This window comes from Ranitomeya variabilis, chromosome 2 (assembly GCF_051348905.1).
Source record: "Ranitomeya variabilis isolate aRanVar5 chromosome 2, aRanVar5.hap1, whole genome shotgun sequence".
NCBI lineage: Eukaryota > Metazoa > Chordata > Amphibia > Anura > Dendrobatidae > Ranitomeya > Ranitomeya variabilis.
In genome coordinates this window covers 619,841,888-619,860,279 of record NC_135233.1, presented here as the reverse complement: position 1 = coordinate 619,860,279, position 18,392 = coordinate 619,841,888, and the positions used below count along the sequence as shown (strand labels likewise).

General features: G+C 48.9%; 3 protein-coding genes across 5 annotated transcripts in view; 2 read left to right on the top strand and 1 right to left on the bottom strand.

Moving 5' to 3' along the window:
• The window catches only part of LOC143807380 (uncharacterized), a 76,211-nt gene that overhangs the window by 50,593 nt on the left and 7,226 nt on the right, over positions 1–18,392 (top strand). The gene's annotated exons all lie outside the window — the stretch shown is intronic.
• COX4I1 (cytochrome c oxidase subunit 4I1) lies at positions 6,600–11,767 on the bottom strand. The gene is made up of 5 exons (XM_077288862.1): positions 11,638–11,767; positions 9,863–9,936; positions 8,526–8,690; positions 8,074–8,205; positions 6,600–6,847 (listed from the first exon to the last, which is right to left on the bottom strand). Exons 2-5 carry the CDS (start codon positions 9,933–9,935, stop codon positions 6,711–6,713), a joined length of 507 nt encoding a protein of 168 aa, XP_077144977.1. The 5' UTR covers position 9,936; positions 11,638–11,767; the 3' UTR covers positions 6,600–6,710.
• The window catches only part of EMC8 (ER membrane protein complex subunit 8), a 28,085-nt gene continuing 21,582 nt past the window's right edge, over positions 11,890–18,392 (top strand). For 2 of the 3 annotated variants that reach the window (XM_077288859.1, XM_077288860.1), the window contains exons 1-3: positions 11,890–12,028; positions 12,592–12,806; positions 17,096–17,172. In XM_077288859.1, coding sequence (XP_077144974.1) covers positions 12,597–12,806; positions 17,096–17,172 — 287 coding nt within the window. In that variant the 5' untranslated portion in view covers positions 11,890–12,028; positions 12,592–12,596. Of the gene's footprint in view, positions 12,110–12,591; positions 12,807–17,095; positions 17,173–18,392 lie in introns of all 3 variants that reach the window. The other variant, XM_077288861.1, reaches the window with a different exon arrangement.

The following is an 18,392-nucleotide window of genomic DNA, read 5'->3' as shown; positions in this document are numbered from 1 at the left end:
GACACACTGGGAGGTGAAGGGGGAGGAATACTAAGAGTCCGCTGTTTGTTTGTTTTTTGTGATTGCCGGGTTCTGGGAAGCCTCGGTGGGCTCATATGTCGTGGCATGGTCGTGGTGGGTGACCTGTCAGGGTCCGGCTGCACTGTGTCAGAGTCCATAGTGCTCGCAGAGCGGTGCAGCCATGCCAGAGTCCATAGTGCTCGTAGAACGTGCAGCCATGCCAGAGTCCATAGTGCTCGTAGAGTGTGCAGCCATGCCAGAGTCCATAGTGCTCGTAGAGCGAGCAGCCATGCCAGAGTCCATAGTGCTCGTAGAGCGTGCAGCCATGCCAGAGTCCATAGTGCTCGTAGAGTGTGCAGCCATGCCAGAGTCCATAGTGCTCGTAGAGCGAGCAGCCATGCCAGAGTCCATAGTGCTCGTAGAGCGTGCAGCCATGCCAGAGTCCATAAAGCTCGTAGAGCGTGCAGCCATGCCAGAGTCCATAGTGCTCGTAGAGCGTGCAGCCATGCCAGAGCCCATAGTGCTCGTAGAGCATGCAGCCATGCCAGAGTCCATAGTGCTCGTAGAGCGTGCAGCCATGCCAGAGTCCATAGTGCTCGTAGAGCGTGCAGCCATGCCAGAGTCCATAGTGCTCGTAGAGCGTGCAGCCATGCCAGAGCCCATAGTGCTCGTAGAGCATGCAGCCATGCCAGAGTCCATAGTGCTCGTAGAGCGTGCAGCCATGCCAGAGTCCATAGTGCTCGTAGAACGTGCAGCCATGCCAGAGTCCATAGCGCTCGTAGAGCGGAAGGCCATGCCTGGGTCCTGCTGCATTGTGGTGGTGGCGGTACGGAAGGCCATGCCAGGGTCCTGCTGCATCGTCGTGGCAGTGGAGGAGGTCCAAGCAGGAGCAGCGGTTGTCATGGTGGTGGCAGTGGGCTGTCCAACAGCACCCGGCATGGTGGTGGTGCTGTACTGGTGTCCGGCAGTGCTCGGAATAGAGGTGGCCGTGCAGTGGTATGCAGCAGAGGTCGGCATTGAGGTTAATCGTGACAGTGAAGGCACAGGTGGATATGCCGCCACTGTCTGCTGAAAATACCGACTCTGCTGCATAGCCTGCACGTAAGCAGCATTGCAGGCCTGCATGACACTCAGCTGGAGATCAGGAGTAAGGTGTTCCGACATGCCCAGCTCAATTTGGTTAAAAAAATGATGTGCTGGCCTCTGGAGGTCGGCTTTTACTTGGTCAAGGCTTTTGGTGACCTCCTGGATACGTGTATTCATGTGGCTAAGTGAAATATCCATTCGGACACCCAAAGCCTTGAGTCCTTCGTGAAAAACCGAGCTCAAGTGCAAAACTCGGGCATGAGGGACCTGTCCGATGCCCTCTGCCGCTGCCGGGAGGAGCCCAAAAAAAAGGGGGCAGTGGCAAAGGACTGGGAAAGGGGAACACCTGATGGACCAGCTTCCTGGTCTTCAGTTAGTGTGGGAGACCCACTTGCTGCAGCGCTGCTAGATGGCTGGGACGAGTCCGTGGCTGTCTGATGAAGGACCGCTCCAGAACCTGGGCCAACAGTAGTGCTCCATGTGCTGTTTCTAAATAGAAAGAGCACAAAAAGAGGATTCGGAGATCCTTCAAAAATGAGAAAAAACAGCAAAACAAGGCAGAGATGCTTACCTGCCTAGGCCTCCAAACAAATGCACTATCAGGATGCAGTGGACCCATGTGGTTAAGATAGAAAAAACACAGGTGCAGCATAATTGATGAGGCAGCCACTCACTACCTGCCAAACTAATGGAGGGGGTGGCTGCTTGGCACATTGCTGCACATAAAAGACTTGTATGTGGCGCTGTTCACACAATGGAGATGCACAGCATCCAGGCAAGCCTAGTAGTGACACCCTTCTATTAGATCAGGCGGGCCTGCACAGCGCTAACCAAATGCACCCCATGTGAACAGACACCACAGTTTACAAGACAAAAATGGGCCCAACTGCACCCCGGTAAAAAGTGCAAAAAACACACAAAAAAAATCTTTACGTGAGGTATTAGTTGATATTTTGGCCAAAATACGGAAGCTCATGACCCGCTTCAAGGGTCCGCACGCTCATGAGTCCTAATTCTAAATAGCAAGAGCACAAAAAGAGGATTCGGAGATCCTCCAAAAATTAGAAAGAATAGCAAAACAAGGCAGAGATGCTTACCTGCCTAGGCCTCCTGTGGTTAAGATAGAAAAAACACAGGTTATGCTGCACCTGTGTTTTTTCTATCTTAACCACATGGGTCCACTGCATCCTGACAGTGCATTTGTTTGGAGGCCTAGGCAGGTAAGCATCTCTGCCTTGTTTTGCTGTTTGCTCCATGTGCTGTGAAAAAAGTAAAAAGAAAATTAATACCAAAAATTAACCAGACGCAAAATCCTGTGGAATAGAAATATACAGATTATGGCAATAGAATACAAGCTAATGCAAGGGAAAAATACTTACGTTCTCTGGGCAAGGACCGATCTTAAAAATGCCAGACCGCAATGGTATTTGTATTTTTTGATCCTTGCTCCTGAACCACTGGGAACACGGCTCTCTTGACGCAGGTCCTTGTTGAAGCGGTCCTTCATCGAACGCCAACGTGTTTTGACTTTGGCCACTGTTAAAAAGAAAACATTATAGTCAGAAAATGGACTTTTGGCCGTGCTGACACAACTGTGTGTGATGAGAGAAACTCCTGAGAGTTTCTTTCATCACACACAATTGTGTGAGCAGGGCCAAGGTCTCTGCTGCTTCACACTGCATTGCAATACTTACCAAATGCAGTTCGGACCCGATTCGGGGCATTGGCCCAGCCATCCCACATCTCTTTGGCCACCTCATTCCATAGGCGCCGGACCGTCACGTTGTTTGAGTGCAGTGGATCCCAGGTGTCCCACAACGGGCCTCGCTCCTGGACCAGGGAGATGAGGAGGTCATTTTCTATGAAGTCTTCATCCCGTTCTGGAACCTAAAAATTAAATAAAGACATTAATGTTGGGTCAATTAACATAAGGAAAAGAAAGAAAACAGAGGCTGAGAAATGGCATGAATAGGAAAGTCAAGATACAAAAGGATTCCAGAAGAAAAATGTAAAGAAATAGGAATGTAAAGAAAGGAAGATTCAAGAATACTACAGTGAGGGTACAGTAAACAGTCACCCTTGTATACGTACACGCTGCCGCCTTGCCACCCGACCGTGACTCCGCTGCTCCTGCCCAGTCTCTGCCACAGTAGAAGAGTTCTAAAAATATGAAAAACAAAAATTGTCATATGTGTAGATGTGACATTGAATACTTGCTAATCTGAGGAGGCAAGTACTCACCTCACTGACATGTTCTACTTCAGAAGGCCCAGGACGTTGCTCCTCATCAGAAGAAGACATTCTTATGTATGCAGAAAGAAAGAAATGGCAGAAATTAGGACATGTAGAGACAGAAAATAGAAAATAAAGGCGTTGGATAGAATATACTCACATTGTTCAGAGGCTTGTTTGCTCCAAGGTGCTGTGGTCTGTCTGCTCTGCTTGGCTGTCTGCTAAGTAGTAACCTGCAAATGTCCACTCCCTCCCTTTATCACCTTGTATGTGGGGGGTGGCTTATCAGTGTCTAGACATGTTTTCCTCTGGTGCAACGCACGCGTTCATGAACGCAAGCAAACGCATGTGCTTGTGAATGCATGCGTTCATATAGACAGTAATGCCTTTTTTTGGCGCATTCCTTGCGCAATCGACCGCATACGTTTCCAGGCGGCAAATTGACGCCTCTAAAAATTACTACATGTAGCATTTCCGCTACAAGCCGCAGACGAAACGACGCATGCGTCGTCAAACGCGGCAAAACGCGAACGATCGCAGACGCATGCGTCCCTAATGTTAAAGATAGGAATACACAACGCATGCGGATATTTGCGGAAGAAACGCTGCGGACACAACCGCAAATGTGAAACCGGCCTTACCTCGTCACACGGCTCCATGGTGCAGCCCCTCAGTCCTCTCCTCACAGGGCTCCATGGTGCAGCCCCTCAGTCCTCTCCTCACACGGCTCCATGATGCAGCCCCTCAGTCCTCTCCTCACACGGCTCCATGGTGCAGCCCCAGTCCTCTCCTCACACGGCTCCATGGTGCAGCCCCTCAGTCCTCTCCGCACACGGCTCCATGGTGCGGCCCCTCAGTCCTCTCCTCACATGGCTCCATGGTGCAGCCCCTCAGTCCTCTCCTCACATGGCTCCATGGTGCAGCCCCTCGGTCCTCTCCTCACACTCCTCCATGGTGCAGCCTGTCATTTCCCTCCTCTCAGCACAGCGCTGCTTCCTGTTGTCCGGTCTTCACTGGACTGAAGGCCCCGCCGCTTCTGGTGATATCATTCCCTCCAAAACTCACCTCTATGGTAGACGCCGATGCTGTTTGCGCAGTCTCAGTCTCACAGTGATTGGAGAAGGCTGTGCGGTAAGCGCGGTATTCCACACCTGGTGCGGCATTGGCACTGCTCATTAACGTGCAGTGAGCTCTCTCATCATCTGCGGTTTCTACTGATCTCATGGAGCACTGCGCAGCTGAGAGAGCGGTGAGCGCAATGAGATCAGTAGAAGCCTCAACAGGTGACGAGAAAGAGCTCACCGCACGTCACTTGTAAGGGTACGTCTCCACGGTACGGATGGGCGGCGGTATCGCCGCTCGGCGCTAAGCCCCGCCCCCTTAATGGGACGCGATCATGCCGGATGTGTTAACTCTTCACATCCGGGATGATCGCTCTCTCCCATAGCGCCCTGTGATATGCCTTGCGGGGACGCTGCGTCCCCGCAAGGTGTACGGACATGCTGCGATCTGAAAAGACGCGCAGCATGTCCGTAGTCGCAGGGCCGCCGCGTGCGGGTTTCCACGCATAGTGGAGACAGGATTTCATCAAATCCCCTCCACTATGCAGGAACATCTGGACGCTGCTTGTTTGACGCTGCAGCGCTGCGCAGCGTCAAACAAGCAGCGTTTCCTGAACGTGGAAACATACCCTAAGGCTGGTCTGCATACATCCTTCCTTCAGCTCCGCCTACTTCCGCATGCATCCTGCGTACCTGCAGGGACATGCGTTGTATGTGGATGCGTTCCCATGCACTCAGCAGGCACGTCAGAACGCCGCATGCCGAAGCATCCACATACAACACATGTCCCTGCGTACCCAATGTTAAAGATAGGTACGCAGGATGCATGCGGAAGTAGGCGGAGCTGAAGGATGTACGCAGCCATACACAAGTGTGAAACCAGCCTTAGGGTATGTTTCCACGTTCAGGAAACGCTGCGTGTTTGACGCTGCGTAGAGCCCCAGCGTCAAATACGCAGAGTCTAGATGTTACAGCATAGTGGAGGGGATTTCATGAAATCCCGTCTCCACTATGCATATGCATTAAAAGACGCATGTGGCAGATTCGCGGAAACGGACATGCGGCGCGTCTTTTCAGAACGCAGCATGTCCTTACAATGCAGAAACAACGCAGGTGACCTGCCAATGACCTCAGGTGTAGATTTGGTCAGGATTTTACCTGCATAAAATCCTGACCAAATCCTGAACGTGGACACATACCCTTAGGGTATGTGCACACGTTCAGGAATTTTCACGTTTTTTTGCGATAAAAACGCATACATATGCATCCTATCATTTAGAATGCATTCCGCAATTTTGTGCATATGATGTGTTTTTTTCCGCGAAAAAAACGCATCGAGGTAAAAAAAAAAAAAAAAAAAAAAAAAGCAGCATGTTAAATTAATTTTGCGGATTTTTCTAGTTTTTCCCGCTATTTAATGCATTGGGAAAAAACGCAAAAAAAAGGTGCAAAAAAACCGCATGCGGATTTTTGGCAGAAATGTCCGGTTTTTGTCACAAAATTTCTGCAAGAAATCCTGACGTTTGCACATAGCCTTGCTGAGCAGTGCAGACGGCAGCACCGCGTGTGGAATAACGCACTCGGTGCACGCGATCAGAATACCGGGCAGAGCAGGCACTAATGTGAAGGAGGCAGGCATTGTGCTGGTCAGTGGGTGGGCCCACCAGAGGATTCTTCGGTTTCCCAGTGGGCCAGACTGACCCTGGCTGTGACATCAGCTATTGATTCCTAAAGGAGTGTTGTGGGCATGCTCATCAGTGAGCTGTGATATCACCTATCGATACCTATGGGAGAGTGTTGCAGGCATGCTCTGTGACCCATCATTGTCACACATTGCATTTCCATGTGTCAGGTGCAGTAGTAGGGGGACAGCACTGCAGAGAAATGCTGCAGAGATGAGCGAGCTGCAGACTAGTGCTCCGCTACACTCCCCGGCACATAGTAAATCACGAGGTACTACGCGGACACGTCACACAGTGGCTCTATGGAGATGCTGCAGAGCACACACCCAAAGTCTCAGCTGCTAGTATGTGATGACACCATGAGATCACGTGGGGGGCTTCCGAGTAGTGACCACCATTATACTCAGATTTACAGGTGGTTACTGATCAGAGGCGGCTGCTGCATTGTGCAGGGGGTCCGGCCCGACCACCACTGGTAAAAATATCACTAAACACGACCCACATTCATCTCATCATCACGATGGAAGAAACTACAGCGTCAAGTAAACCAGCATTTTATTTGTAACAGGAAATGTTGCAGCAATTAAGCGATGAGGTATCGTTGTGAATGGACCACAGCAGATCACGAGGTTCCAGGAGGACGGTCGCCTCATTTCTTCCACTCGTTCTTGTCGTAGTCCCATTTGGCGGAGAAGCCTTCTACAGGGTTCATCCTCATGTCCAGCGCCCTCTTGGTCTGCATGGCGATCCATTCATCAGACAGAGTGTGTGGGATCTCCCCGAAGACTAGAACAGAGGGGAAGAGGTTAATCACTTGCTGCTTCCCACAGCACGAGTCCATCACATTGTATACACACATGACCCTCGAGAGAAAAAAATCCTACAACTTTTTCAACCTACAGGATCTCTGCTTCTTGTCAATGAATGGTACATTAGAGAAAAACATTCCAAGAGCCAATACTACTCACAGCTTGAGGTTGGTCACAAGGGCATGGAGCCTCACTCACTGCAGGCAGACCATTATCAGAGTGCCCTGGATCTGCGGCTGTCGTATCAGCTGTATAGCTCATATGCAGTCACGTCTCCATCCCACCAGATCAGGGGACGTATGTACAGCAATAATGGTCTGTTACCATGGACACACACTGGTCCGCGCAGGAGCCGAAGACTGAAAACGGAAGAGCAAGACTCTTTGCAGAGCTCCTTCAGAGATGTGTGACCATATTAGAGCTCGGTCACACAGTCTGCTGGGGTGAAGTCGGGACACTTATGGCGGCTGTCACTTTATTCTCTGGCCTCCAGAGAGCAAGCTTCTGCACCTCTGAGTGGTTAATGGCGAGATATTCCCCAGCCTGGACTGACATAAGGTGACAGCAGGATCTCGGGGGCCAGACAATGCTTTACTGCACTACAAGGGGGAACCCGGACCCCCCAAAGGATTAAGACTGGCGGATGATACATCATTGTGTAATATTACAGGGAAATCCTATACAAAGAATGGAGGCCGACCGCAGGGAATGATGGAGGCCAGATGCCGGCACTGTAAACAGCCCACAGGGACGCCCCTGCTCCGTATTTCATTGCTATGTAAGGGCCGGGAGAGTACAGCTAGGCCCTAGATCCCCGGAAAACCAAGCGTAGAGGGAGCCGGCTGCCAATGGGGACTGTAATCCTACATGTTTAACCCTACAGAGAAAGTAGGTGCAGTGGTCAGAGCGTTCACATTCACACCCTCGGCCTGCACAAGAATTGCCATCTGGGCACATCAGTAGAGACCATACCCCGGGATCGGCCCCGAGGGAAAATAATGTGCTGCCCCCCAGAGCCTTACATAATCATTCCAATAATATCTCACTAATGCTGCATGGGAAGAGTTGTGCTGCAGAAGGTCGCTCCAATCCAAATATCACAGATTGGGGGTCTCGTAGGGGTGGGTGACACTGGAAGTTACACGGCAGTGACCTGTGCGGCCACATGCAAGGACGGGCATCACCCGCTTCTGTCTCACTTACCATATTCCCTCTGCCACAAGATAATGAGGGCAGTGAGGCCGACAAAGATGAGCGTACCACCCAGAACTGTCTTCCACTCGTTTGATCCCTTGTTCATATCAGCGTAAGTCTGGTTGAACTTGATGCGGTACACTGGCGGAAGATATCAACTATTACAATCCTTCAATAAGCAGCCCAGAAATTGCATGAATGTGTGCTCAATGAAACTCAGGCTGCCTCCAAGCGATCCCCCCACAAAGTGCCGGCCGCCTCCAAGTGGCACCCATCTTTTCATGTGTGACAGTAGGTGACATGAACATGACTTTACATGGGAGTCCCCACTTCAGCCTAGCCACCAAGAATACGGACCCTCCCGACTGTGGGGCACCAAATATGGCAGACTTTACTGTTTAGACGCACCCTTCTTCTAATCAGAAACTCCCCAGACAGACATCATGGCTGCAGCTACTCACACTGCACCTTCTCCTGAGCGCTTAGAGACACCCACGCTCCCTTCTCTTTGTCTTTTAGAGCCTTCAGTTCCGGTGTGAGGTTTTCCAGGAAAGAGACTTCAGGCAGAGGAACGGCGCGGTGGTCGTGATATTTGGGGAGGGAGTATTCAGGAAGAGTAACGCTGGCTGCACAGACAGACAAGAAACACAGCGACATTAGTTGTAGTACATAAACAACGCAGCGACTTACTGACTGAATATCGGCTGCCCTCAGATTTAGCATATACTGCAGCAACGATCACCGCACCGGCTGATGTTTTATCTCACACTCCGGTGTCACCGTACAGTGCTGGATTAAAGCCTCGCTTTATGAACACTATACCTGGATTCATAGTTGGGAGAGTAGCGCAGAGCTGAACCTGACGCAGCTGCTGCATAATAGCAGGATACATTCACCTTGTTATTCTCAGAGGACAATTGGGGTCTTTCCTGACCCCTTATTTATGTCTATTACAGGCAAAACCTGTCACTTTCTGTAAATAATTTACTTTACCTGGTGTAAATGTCGCTGTTCTCCTGAATCCGACATTGCTTTCCTTTTGTTTCTGCTCCTCTTCACTGGTCTCTGTATGCAAATCTTGTCTGTTCACCAACTGGGCGTGGTGCTAAAAAGACACCTAGAAGTCCTAACGACCACGCCCATTTAGCTTTAAAGGGAACCTGTCACCTGAATTTGGCGGGACCAGTTTTGGGTCATATGGGCGGGGTTTTCGGGTGTTTGATTCACCCTTTCCTTACCCACTGGCTGCATGCTGGCCGCAATATTGGATTGAAGTTCATTCTCTGTCCTCCGGAGTACATGCCTGCACAAGGCAATATTGCCTTGCGCTGGGGTGTACTCCGGAGGACAGAGAATGAACTTCAATCCAATATTGCGGCCAGCATGCAGCCAGCGGGTAAGGAAAGGGTGAATCAAACACCCGAACACCCCGCCCATATGACCCAAAACTGGTCCCGCCAAATTCAGGTGACAGGTTCCCTTTAAATAAATACCAGCTTTGTATGCAGGGAGGTGGGAACCATATCACAAGAATGGGAGAGGAGCAAGAACAAGAGAAAACAACCCTGGATCTCGGGGAACAGCAACTTTCACTCCAGGTACAGAGATTACATATTTTTGGCGACAGATCTTAGTTAAGGGTCACTTTTGTCTTGAGGCATCGCAGGGTTACCAGCTGTCAATCCCCCACGTATGTGGTGATCAGAGGCGACCCACCGGCCTTCAGGGACATCAGCGCTACCCATGACATTACCAGACAAGCCATGAATAACCCTGAACTGTGACGGACAACACGTACCATGACCCTGCAGGCAAGCGGAGGTAGACAGGGCTCTCCTCCCAACCAGGCTGAGCACTCGTGAAGACAGCATTCTGGAGGAGCGAGAGAGAGATCACCAGTTATTACACGCGCTGGACTGAGACATGATCACACACAGATGTATTACAACTCCTATCATCTGGCATCTCCCAAACTGCAGGATTATCGGTGACCCTGTCCTATCAGATGTGCAGATGGCTGACCACCACCCGGAGACTTTGTGATCCTCAAGAGCTGCCAAGTGCCTTATCTAGCAAGTGAATCAGTGTCCATCTCACTATTAACCAACAAATAAAGCTGCACACTGTAGCACTAGAGCCTGCAAGCATGACATATATGAATTATGAATTGCATTACTACTCTAGAAAGTTAGGAATATTGAGAATACTTAGCGCCGGATCCTACGTTCTCATAAGTGTAGGTTTTAGCCTAAGAGAGGATTCACATAGACACATTCCCAGCAACAAGAATCACCTTATCGCGGCTGCTGGGTACTCACGGATTAGCCAATTTATGCACTAAGTATTCTCAATCTAACTTTCTACAGCAGTAATGGAAATCAATTTTCATGTCTGCATGCTATAGCACTACGAGTGCGGCTTTGTTAGTTACATAGAGTGATCAATATTCTTAGCAAGTATCTGTACACACCCATTTGTTTGGATGTGCCAGTTAGTCTTTTGATATCACAGGACTATTGTCATATTCCAGGACCCCCAACCGTCATGCTGTACAGCCCACACAGTGACAATGCAGAGCGGTGACAGGAGCCGGGGCCATGCCTCTGTACACAATGCCACATCATAAGGACGACCTGCAGGAGCGGCTGACTCCAGACGGCAGGTCACCTAATCTGCAAGGTCGTGGTGCCTTTCACAGGTCAGAATACAGAGCGAAGCCCAGACAGGATCAGAGGGTCCTTAATTATTACAAGACCCCCATAGACATAGCTCATCACTAGATCAGAGGGGAGCAGTCACTGCCTCTTTAAGGCGCTACACAGTGATGATTTTATTTCTCTTGACGCTTATTACTCAACCCTCAACCATGAGATCTAGCCACAGGGAGAAGTAGAGGAAGTGGCAGCGACAGTCGGCAGCGACAGTCACCAGCGCGGCATCAGTAGTGTGCAGCAGTCACCCAAGGACCTCTCAGCGAGCCGACACTGAATAACTCCTGACGGTGGTACTCCCGTCCACGCCCGCACCCCTGAACTCCCATCCATGCTTCCGTCCGCACCCCCGTCCTCCCATCGACACCGCCATGCTGCCATCCACACCCCCATCCTCCTATAAGCACCCCCCCTCGATGCCATCCGCACCCCCATCCTCCCCCTCATCCTCCCATCCGCACCCCCCATCCTCCCATCCGCACCCACTCGTTGCCATCCGAATCCTCATCCTCCCATTCGCAGCCCCTTCCTCACCCCCTCGCTGCCATCCGCATCCCCACCCCCTCGCTGCCATCCGCACCCCGTCTTCCCCCCCACCCCCTCGCTGATTTATGGTCACAAAGTGACATTTTTCAAGAACACAATTGCAAATATTGTTTGTTTGGGTGCTGAATATTTTTATCCAAAAAAACACACACACACAAAAAAATGTCCCCCAAGGACAAGCCTTTTAATGCACCAGGAGCACTACAGCTCCCAGCACGACAGCCCACCCGTGAGTGCTGGGAGTTCCCCAGCCCCTCAATAATGGGGTTATATAAGTAGCTGACGGCACAGATAGACCGGGCACATCCGCACTCACCTCACCGCCGCCGCCTGCCAAGAACAGAGAGGACACCGGAACCAGCGAGATGGGGAGTTAGGACACAGAGCAGGCGCCGCCCACTGCCGCAATGCCCGCTGGGACGCCCTGGAGGACTGCACACATAGCCCCGCCCCTCAGTCTCGCACCGCCTATCAGCGGGTGAGCGCGGTGTGACGTGCCCGGTGGTGGCGCTGCACACACATCACAGTCATCACCCTGCCCGGAGTAACAATGGCGGCCGCAGACCGCCTCACTTCCACGTGATCGGAATCACTTTACGTCAGTGTTGCGCGCACGGCCGCCGGCTCCTCGCTTTCCGGCTGTGTGAAGATTTCTCGCGGTCACAGACTGTGCAGACCCGGCGGAGAGCACCGGGAGCAGCCTGAAGGTGAGGAGACGCCGTGCGAGGGGACCACTGCTGCCTGTCATCTCCTCCCCGAGCCGACCATTCAACAGGACGTCCTCCCCGGTGACAGCTGCCAGGGGCTGAGGGGTTAATTCTTAAAGGGGTCTGTCACTTAATCTGCGAGCAGCACTAGAGACCCTGATCCCAGCGGCCACTTACCGGCCCCGCACCGTCTGCCGGGAAGTCCCGGAATTGACGCTTCCTCTATTCCTTGCACTTTTTGGGCAGTCAGCTGTAGTTTTATCAGCAGGAGATGATCACTAGAGTACTAGTAACCGGCTGCCAGGTCCTCCTCCATAATCATGACCCTTGGATAACACTGACTGCCAGCTTACTCTCCATACAATGTGCATAGGCAGAAAGCTGTCAGTCAGTGGTGGGGCGGGTTATACAGGAGTCGTGATTATGGGAGACAACTAGTCCGGTAGTGATAAACTGCAGCCAGCAGCCCAGTAAGTGAAGCATCGCGGGAATCAGGGTCTCTGCACAGAAATCCCCGCCGGCCTCCATCTCTCCCATTGTCTACTTTTCTTCCTTTCCCACAGTGAAGATGCCCGTCTTCAAGCTGACGACACAAGCGTACTGCAAGATGATGCTGCACGGCGCCAAGCACCCGGCCTGCTCTGTGAATGGCGTGTTGGTTGCTGAGAAGCAGAAGCGTAAAGAGGCTCCGCAGCAGCAGGTCCTGTTTGTGGACTGCATCCCGCTCTTCCATGGTACCATCGCTCTGTCCCCGGTGCTGGAGGTGGCGCTGACACTGGTAAGAAGCAAACCTCCGAGCCGCTCATCCCTGCAGAACAGTGTGTCAGTGAGGTAGAGCCGTGTCACTGACACACTGTAACAACCCTCTGCTCTCCTAGGTGAGGAGGGCTTCATTGTTCCTGGATGTAAGCAATAAATGTATTCACTGACAGCAATCAGAGATCCTGCACATACATCCACAGCGCAGAACCATGCCGCTCTTAGGACACAATGTTTTTGTATTATTTTTACGTTTGTCACAGATTTTCTTAATTTCTTTTTTGCACGGGATCTTACTGTATGAAAAGATTACCCCTCCCCCCGGATTAGTAATAGTTAAACTTTCTTGGGATAAACCAAATAAGGAAAACCTATTACACTTCATTGGGGGAAGCCACGGTATCAAATCAGGGAGGCCATTAGGTGCGTTACACAGTGTGTGTGTGTGTGTATATATATATATATATATATTATACGCATCGTGATTACTCGCTAATCCCGCCCACTGCACAGTAGCTCCGCCCCCCACATCAACCACACACTATCCGCACCACATCACCACACATAATCCTGCCCCCACAGCACATCACCACACATAATCTTGCCCCCCACCACGTTACCGCCCCCCCACCACATCACCACACATAATCCCGCCCCCATCACATCACCACACATAATCCCGCCCCCCCATCACATCACCACACATAATCCCGCCCCCCCATCACATCACCACACATAATCCCGCCCCCCCATCACATTACCACAGATAACCCCGCCCCCCACATTACCACACGAGGCTCCGTCCCCACACATTACCCAGCAGCGTTAATTAGATAGCAATGAGCGTGCTGAGCAGTAGCTGGCTGGAAACAGCTAGTGTATGTATGTATGTATGTATGTATGTATGTATGTGTGTGTGTATATATATATATATATATATATATATATAGTCTTCCAAATTATTATGCACATAGAGTGATTACCTTTACACCCCTCTTTTTAGGGTCCCCCACGGAGTTGGAGGGATAATACATTAATTTCCCCTGATGAGTTACACAGAACGAAACGCGTAGGGAAATGTGTCTGGTATTTTGGGGTTAAAATTACTTTTCCTGACAGCGTGGACGGGTATGTGTGCGGCCAGATTTATGGGCCCCCCCTTTTCCAGATGCTGCAGATATGAGAGGTCTTACCCTTACTGAAAAGAAAGTCTGAAGGTGAGATCGTTCCAATTTTTACTAATTATGATCACTGCATCTCTACACGATTGACGGAGATAATAGACATGCGGTGTGTAATATATATGTGTCACGTGCTCCCTTTATAGGAGTGGACCCCTAAGAGACTGACATTGAGGTGCTGTCTAGATAGTCTCAGGGATTTGGTGATTTGTTTATTCCCTGGTTATGGGAGTTTATTTCTGTGAGTCCTTTATGTTTTGATTTTAATGTGGTTGGTTATACCAATTTTAGCGCAAGTATATTAAAGGTTATTTTTTATACATTAGTCACACCCTGCTTTGATAAAAGTTTTCTGGATTGGTGCATATCCCCCTTTTCTCCTCTTTATATCACTGAAAGCAATTGCAGATACCTGTGCAAATTAGTTTGGCAGGTGTGTCCAAATAAAGGCAAGACTACTTAAGAAGGCTGTTCCACATTATTAAGCAGTCTACATTTTTTGCCAAAATGGGAAAGAAAAAGGATGTGTCGGCTGCTGAGAAGCAACAAATTGTGGAGTATTTAGGTCAAGGCATGACTGCAATCAACATTGTGCGATGATCACGATGAAGTGTCTTGGCAATCAAGAAGTATGTAGCTGATTCCCAGCACACACGTGTGCGTGCTGATAAGGAAAAATTGAGGACTCTTTCCAACAGGCAATTGCGTAGGGTTAAAAGAGCAGCTGCAAAAATGCCTGGTCATAGCAGCAGACAAGTTTTTGAAGCTGCTGGTGCCTCCAACGTCCCCAGAACAACAAGATGCAGGGTCCTTCAGAGGTTTGCAGCTGTGCGTAAGCCATCCTGTCGACCACCTCTATCCACTGCACACAAGCAGAAATGGCTCCAGGGGGCCAAACGATACATGAAGACTGACTTCCAAACTGTTTTGTTCACCGATGAGTGCCATGCAACGCTCGATGGATGGAGTGGAGGATATCTGGTTGATGGACACCCCATGAAAACACGGCTAAGGCGCCAACAAGGAGGAGGTGGAGTAATGTTTTGGGCTGGAATCATGGGGAGAGAGATTGTCGGCCCCTTTATGATCCCTGAAGGGGTAAAGATGAACTCCGTAATCTATGTGGAGTTTCTAAAACAACACTTCCTGCCATGGTTCAAGAGGAAGAACCGTGCTTTCCGCAGCAAGATCATTTTCATGCATGATAATGCACCGTCTCATGCTGCAAAAAACACATCTGCATCTCTGGCTGCTATGGGCATAAAAGAGGACAAACTTATGGTGTGGCCACCATCTTCCCCTGACCTCAACCCCATTGAGAACCTCTGGAGCATCATCAAAAGGAGTGTCTATGATGGCGGGAGGCAGTTCACATCTAAGCAACAGCTCTGGGAGGGTATTCTGTCCACATGCAAAACAACTGAAGCAGAAACCATCCAAAAACTGACAAATTCAATGGACGAGAGAGTTCAGAAGCTTCTTTCGAACAAGGGGTCCTATGTGCAAATGTAACATCACCTAGAATAAAGTTTTCACTTGAAAACTGTTTGATTTAATTTTGTAATAAGCTGATAATGCTTATAACTTCACAATTGACCATTTTTTTGTTCAAAATAAAAAAAAGGTTGAAAACTCTGCTGTGCATAATAATTTGGAACATGTATTTTGAGTGTTTTTTTTTTTTTTTTTAAAGATACTGTTTTCATAGGCAGTTTGTTCCAAAACATTGCAATTATACTAGAATAGTAGATGACTGGAAAATAACAATGACTGCAATTCAGATAGGTAATTTAGAGAAAATATGAGGAAATATTATTTGCATAATAATTTGGAACACCGTGTACATTCCTATATATTACATTATATAAGCAGGAGGCGTATATAGTCCTTTGTTACACTGTATCTACAGAAGGCATATACAGTCCTATATGTGACACTATATCTACGGGAGGTGTATACAGTCCTATATATTACATTATATAAGCAGGAGGCGTATACAGTCCTTTGTTACACTGTATCTACAGGAGGCATATACAGTCCTATATGTGACATACAATAGTTGTAGAGAGAGCCCCGCACCACACATCCCCCCAAAAAAATATCACACATTGATCGAATGTTGTCAGGCAAATTTACAAAACTGAAACAGGAGATTCTTGGTGTAAGCTTCTGATCAGACTGTAGGACGGTGAAGCTTCTCAGTGGGTTCCTGCTCCCATCCTGCACCCCCATTCTGTCATGTGCTGCTCCCATCCTGCGCCCCCGTGCTGTCATGTGCTGCTCCCATCCTGCGCCCCCATTCTGTCATGCCATATGCCCTGTATGCTGCTCCATGAAGGTTGATGGCCCCCATAAGATACTCCATAGTATAATATGCCCTGTATGCTGTTGCGATTTAAAAAAAAAAATAAATAAATTACATACTCACCTCTCGTCACTGGGCACAGAGTGCCCGGGGCCTGAGCAGGCAGGGACACCGGCGCGCTATGGGGGGTCAGGTGCCGGTGTCGCCACTGGCTCAGGCCCCTAGCATTTGCTATATTCACCTGTCCCCGTTCCACCACTGCGCGCCACTCCGTCTTCCGGGACCTCTGGCTGTGACTGTTCAGGCAGAGGGCGGCGCTCGCACTAAGCACGTAATCGCGCCCTCTGACCTGAGTGTCACTGCAGAGGACGTGGAAGACAGAGCGGCGCGCAGCGGTGGAATGTGGACAGGTGAATATAGCATACTCACCCCATCTTGGGATATCCCTGCTTCTCCGTCGGACATCACGGTATGTGTTCAGTGCTTACGCATATCGCTATCTCCTGGGCTGCGTCACTCTGTGGGGTCCAGACTGCGAAGGCGTTTGCGCAGTCTATAGAGGGGACAGACAGTGACGCTCCCAGCTTTAGATAAAAATATATATATATATATATATATATATATATATATATATATATATATATATATATATATATATATATATATATATATATATATATATTTTTTTTTTTAATTTTTTTTTTCGTAGTAACATTAGAAGATTATGGTCTTTTTATGGGGGGTTGTAGTATGAGTTGTCTCACAGCCCCGTCTCGGTGCGGTGTTCTCGCTGAATCGCTCTGTCGCCATGCTCCTTCACAGATCGACACATGGTGTAAAGAGAACAGTTACGTGATCGCCGGCTACTATCAAGGGAACGAGCGGCTGAAAGACAACAGGTCAGTGCTGCGCCAGATCCGTCACGCTCTGAGATGCCGGCACCGGTCACATGACTAATATACTGTACGATGACTTGTAAAAGTTTGGGCACCCCTGGTCAAAATTACTGTTGTTGTTCACAGTTAAGGCTACGTTCACATTTGCGCCTTTGGGCGCAGCGTCGTCGACGCATGCGTCATGCGCCCCCTATCTGTAACATTGGGGGCACATGGACATGCGTTGTTATGCGTTTTCATGCGTTTTACGACGCATGCGTCGTTTGGGCGCACTTGGCAGGGCGCGGCCGACGCTACATGTTGCAGTTTTCCGGTGTCATAATTCTTTCAAAAAACGCATGCGTCGCACTTGTGTCGACCAATGCGCCAAAAAAACCCATTGAAGTCAATTGAAAACGCAGAGGGTGTAAGTGCTTGCATCGCAGCGCATTGTGCGACGCATGCGTCCTTTAATAAAAAAACAAGAAAAGTGTCTAGACGGTGTCTAGACAGTGACAAAACAACCCATATATAAAAAAAAAAGTGTTTTGCATTGTTTTTCAATTGCCCGCAGGATACGACAACAGAAAGACAAGCTCTCTGATCTGCTTTCAAGAGATGTAAGTATAATTTCTCTGCGCATTTTTCTTTTTTATGTGTTATATTTTTTAATTATTTTATTGCAATTTGTGCAGGTTTTATTTAATGTTTGGTCTGTACTTAAATCCGGCTGTGGCATTGTGGTTGTTTAATGGAAATTGGTGTTTTTTTTATCTGGCTGTGATGTATTTCTGGCGTTATATGATGGCGTTTTCTTGTCTCTGGCCTTGTTGTTTTTATTGTTAAGTATGGTGGTTTATCCTGGATTGACTTTTATTTTCCCTTATTATTTTTTTTTTGGTGGTCGTTTTTTTTTTAAAAGAATTTATGGTGGTTTACTTAATTAATTTTGGGGTTCTGTAATTTCATGCGGTGGTTCCACTGTAGTTTTTAATATGATTTTTTTTTTTTTTTGTTCTGGGGTTATATGGTTTCTGGGGTTTTAATTCTGGTTTCTATTCCTGTGGTTATATGTAACCGTATGGCGTTTTCTTGGCTCCTGTCTTGTTGATTTTTATTGTAAAGTATGTCGGTTTATACTGTATTGCCTTTTCTTTTCCATTTTTATTTTTTCTGTGTGGCTTTTTTTTTTTTTTTCTTTTTCTTTCAATTTATGGTGTTTTATTTTAATTTTTATTGGGTTG

What these genes read in the sequence shown, in the direction of transcription:
- COX4I1 (XM_077288862.1), bottom strand. Translation starts at nt 9,935, where the DNA reads ATGCTGTCTTCACGAGTGCTCAGCCTGGTTGGGAGGAGAGCCCTGTCT. An exon ending in CGCTTGCCTGCAGGGTCATG is followed by an intron (nt 8,691 to 9,862) that starts GTACGTGTTGTC and finishes CTGTCTGTGCAG; the next exon opens with CCAGCGTTACTCTTCCTGAA. An exon ending in CGCTCAGGAGAAGGTGCAGT is followed by an intron (nt 8,206 to 8,525) that starts GTGAGTAGCTGC and finishes ATCTTCCGCCAG; the next exon opens with TGTACCGCATCAAGTTCAAC.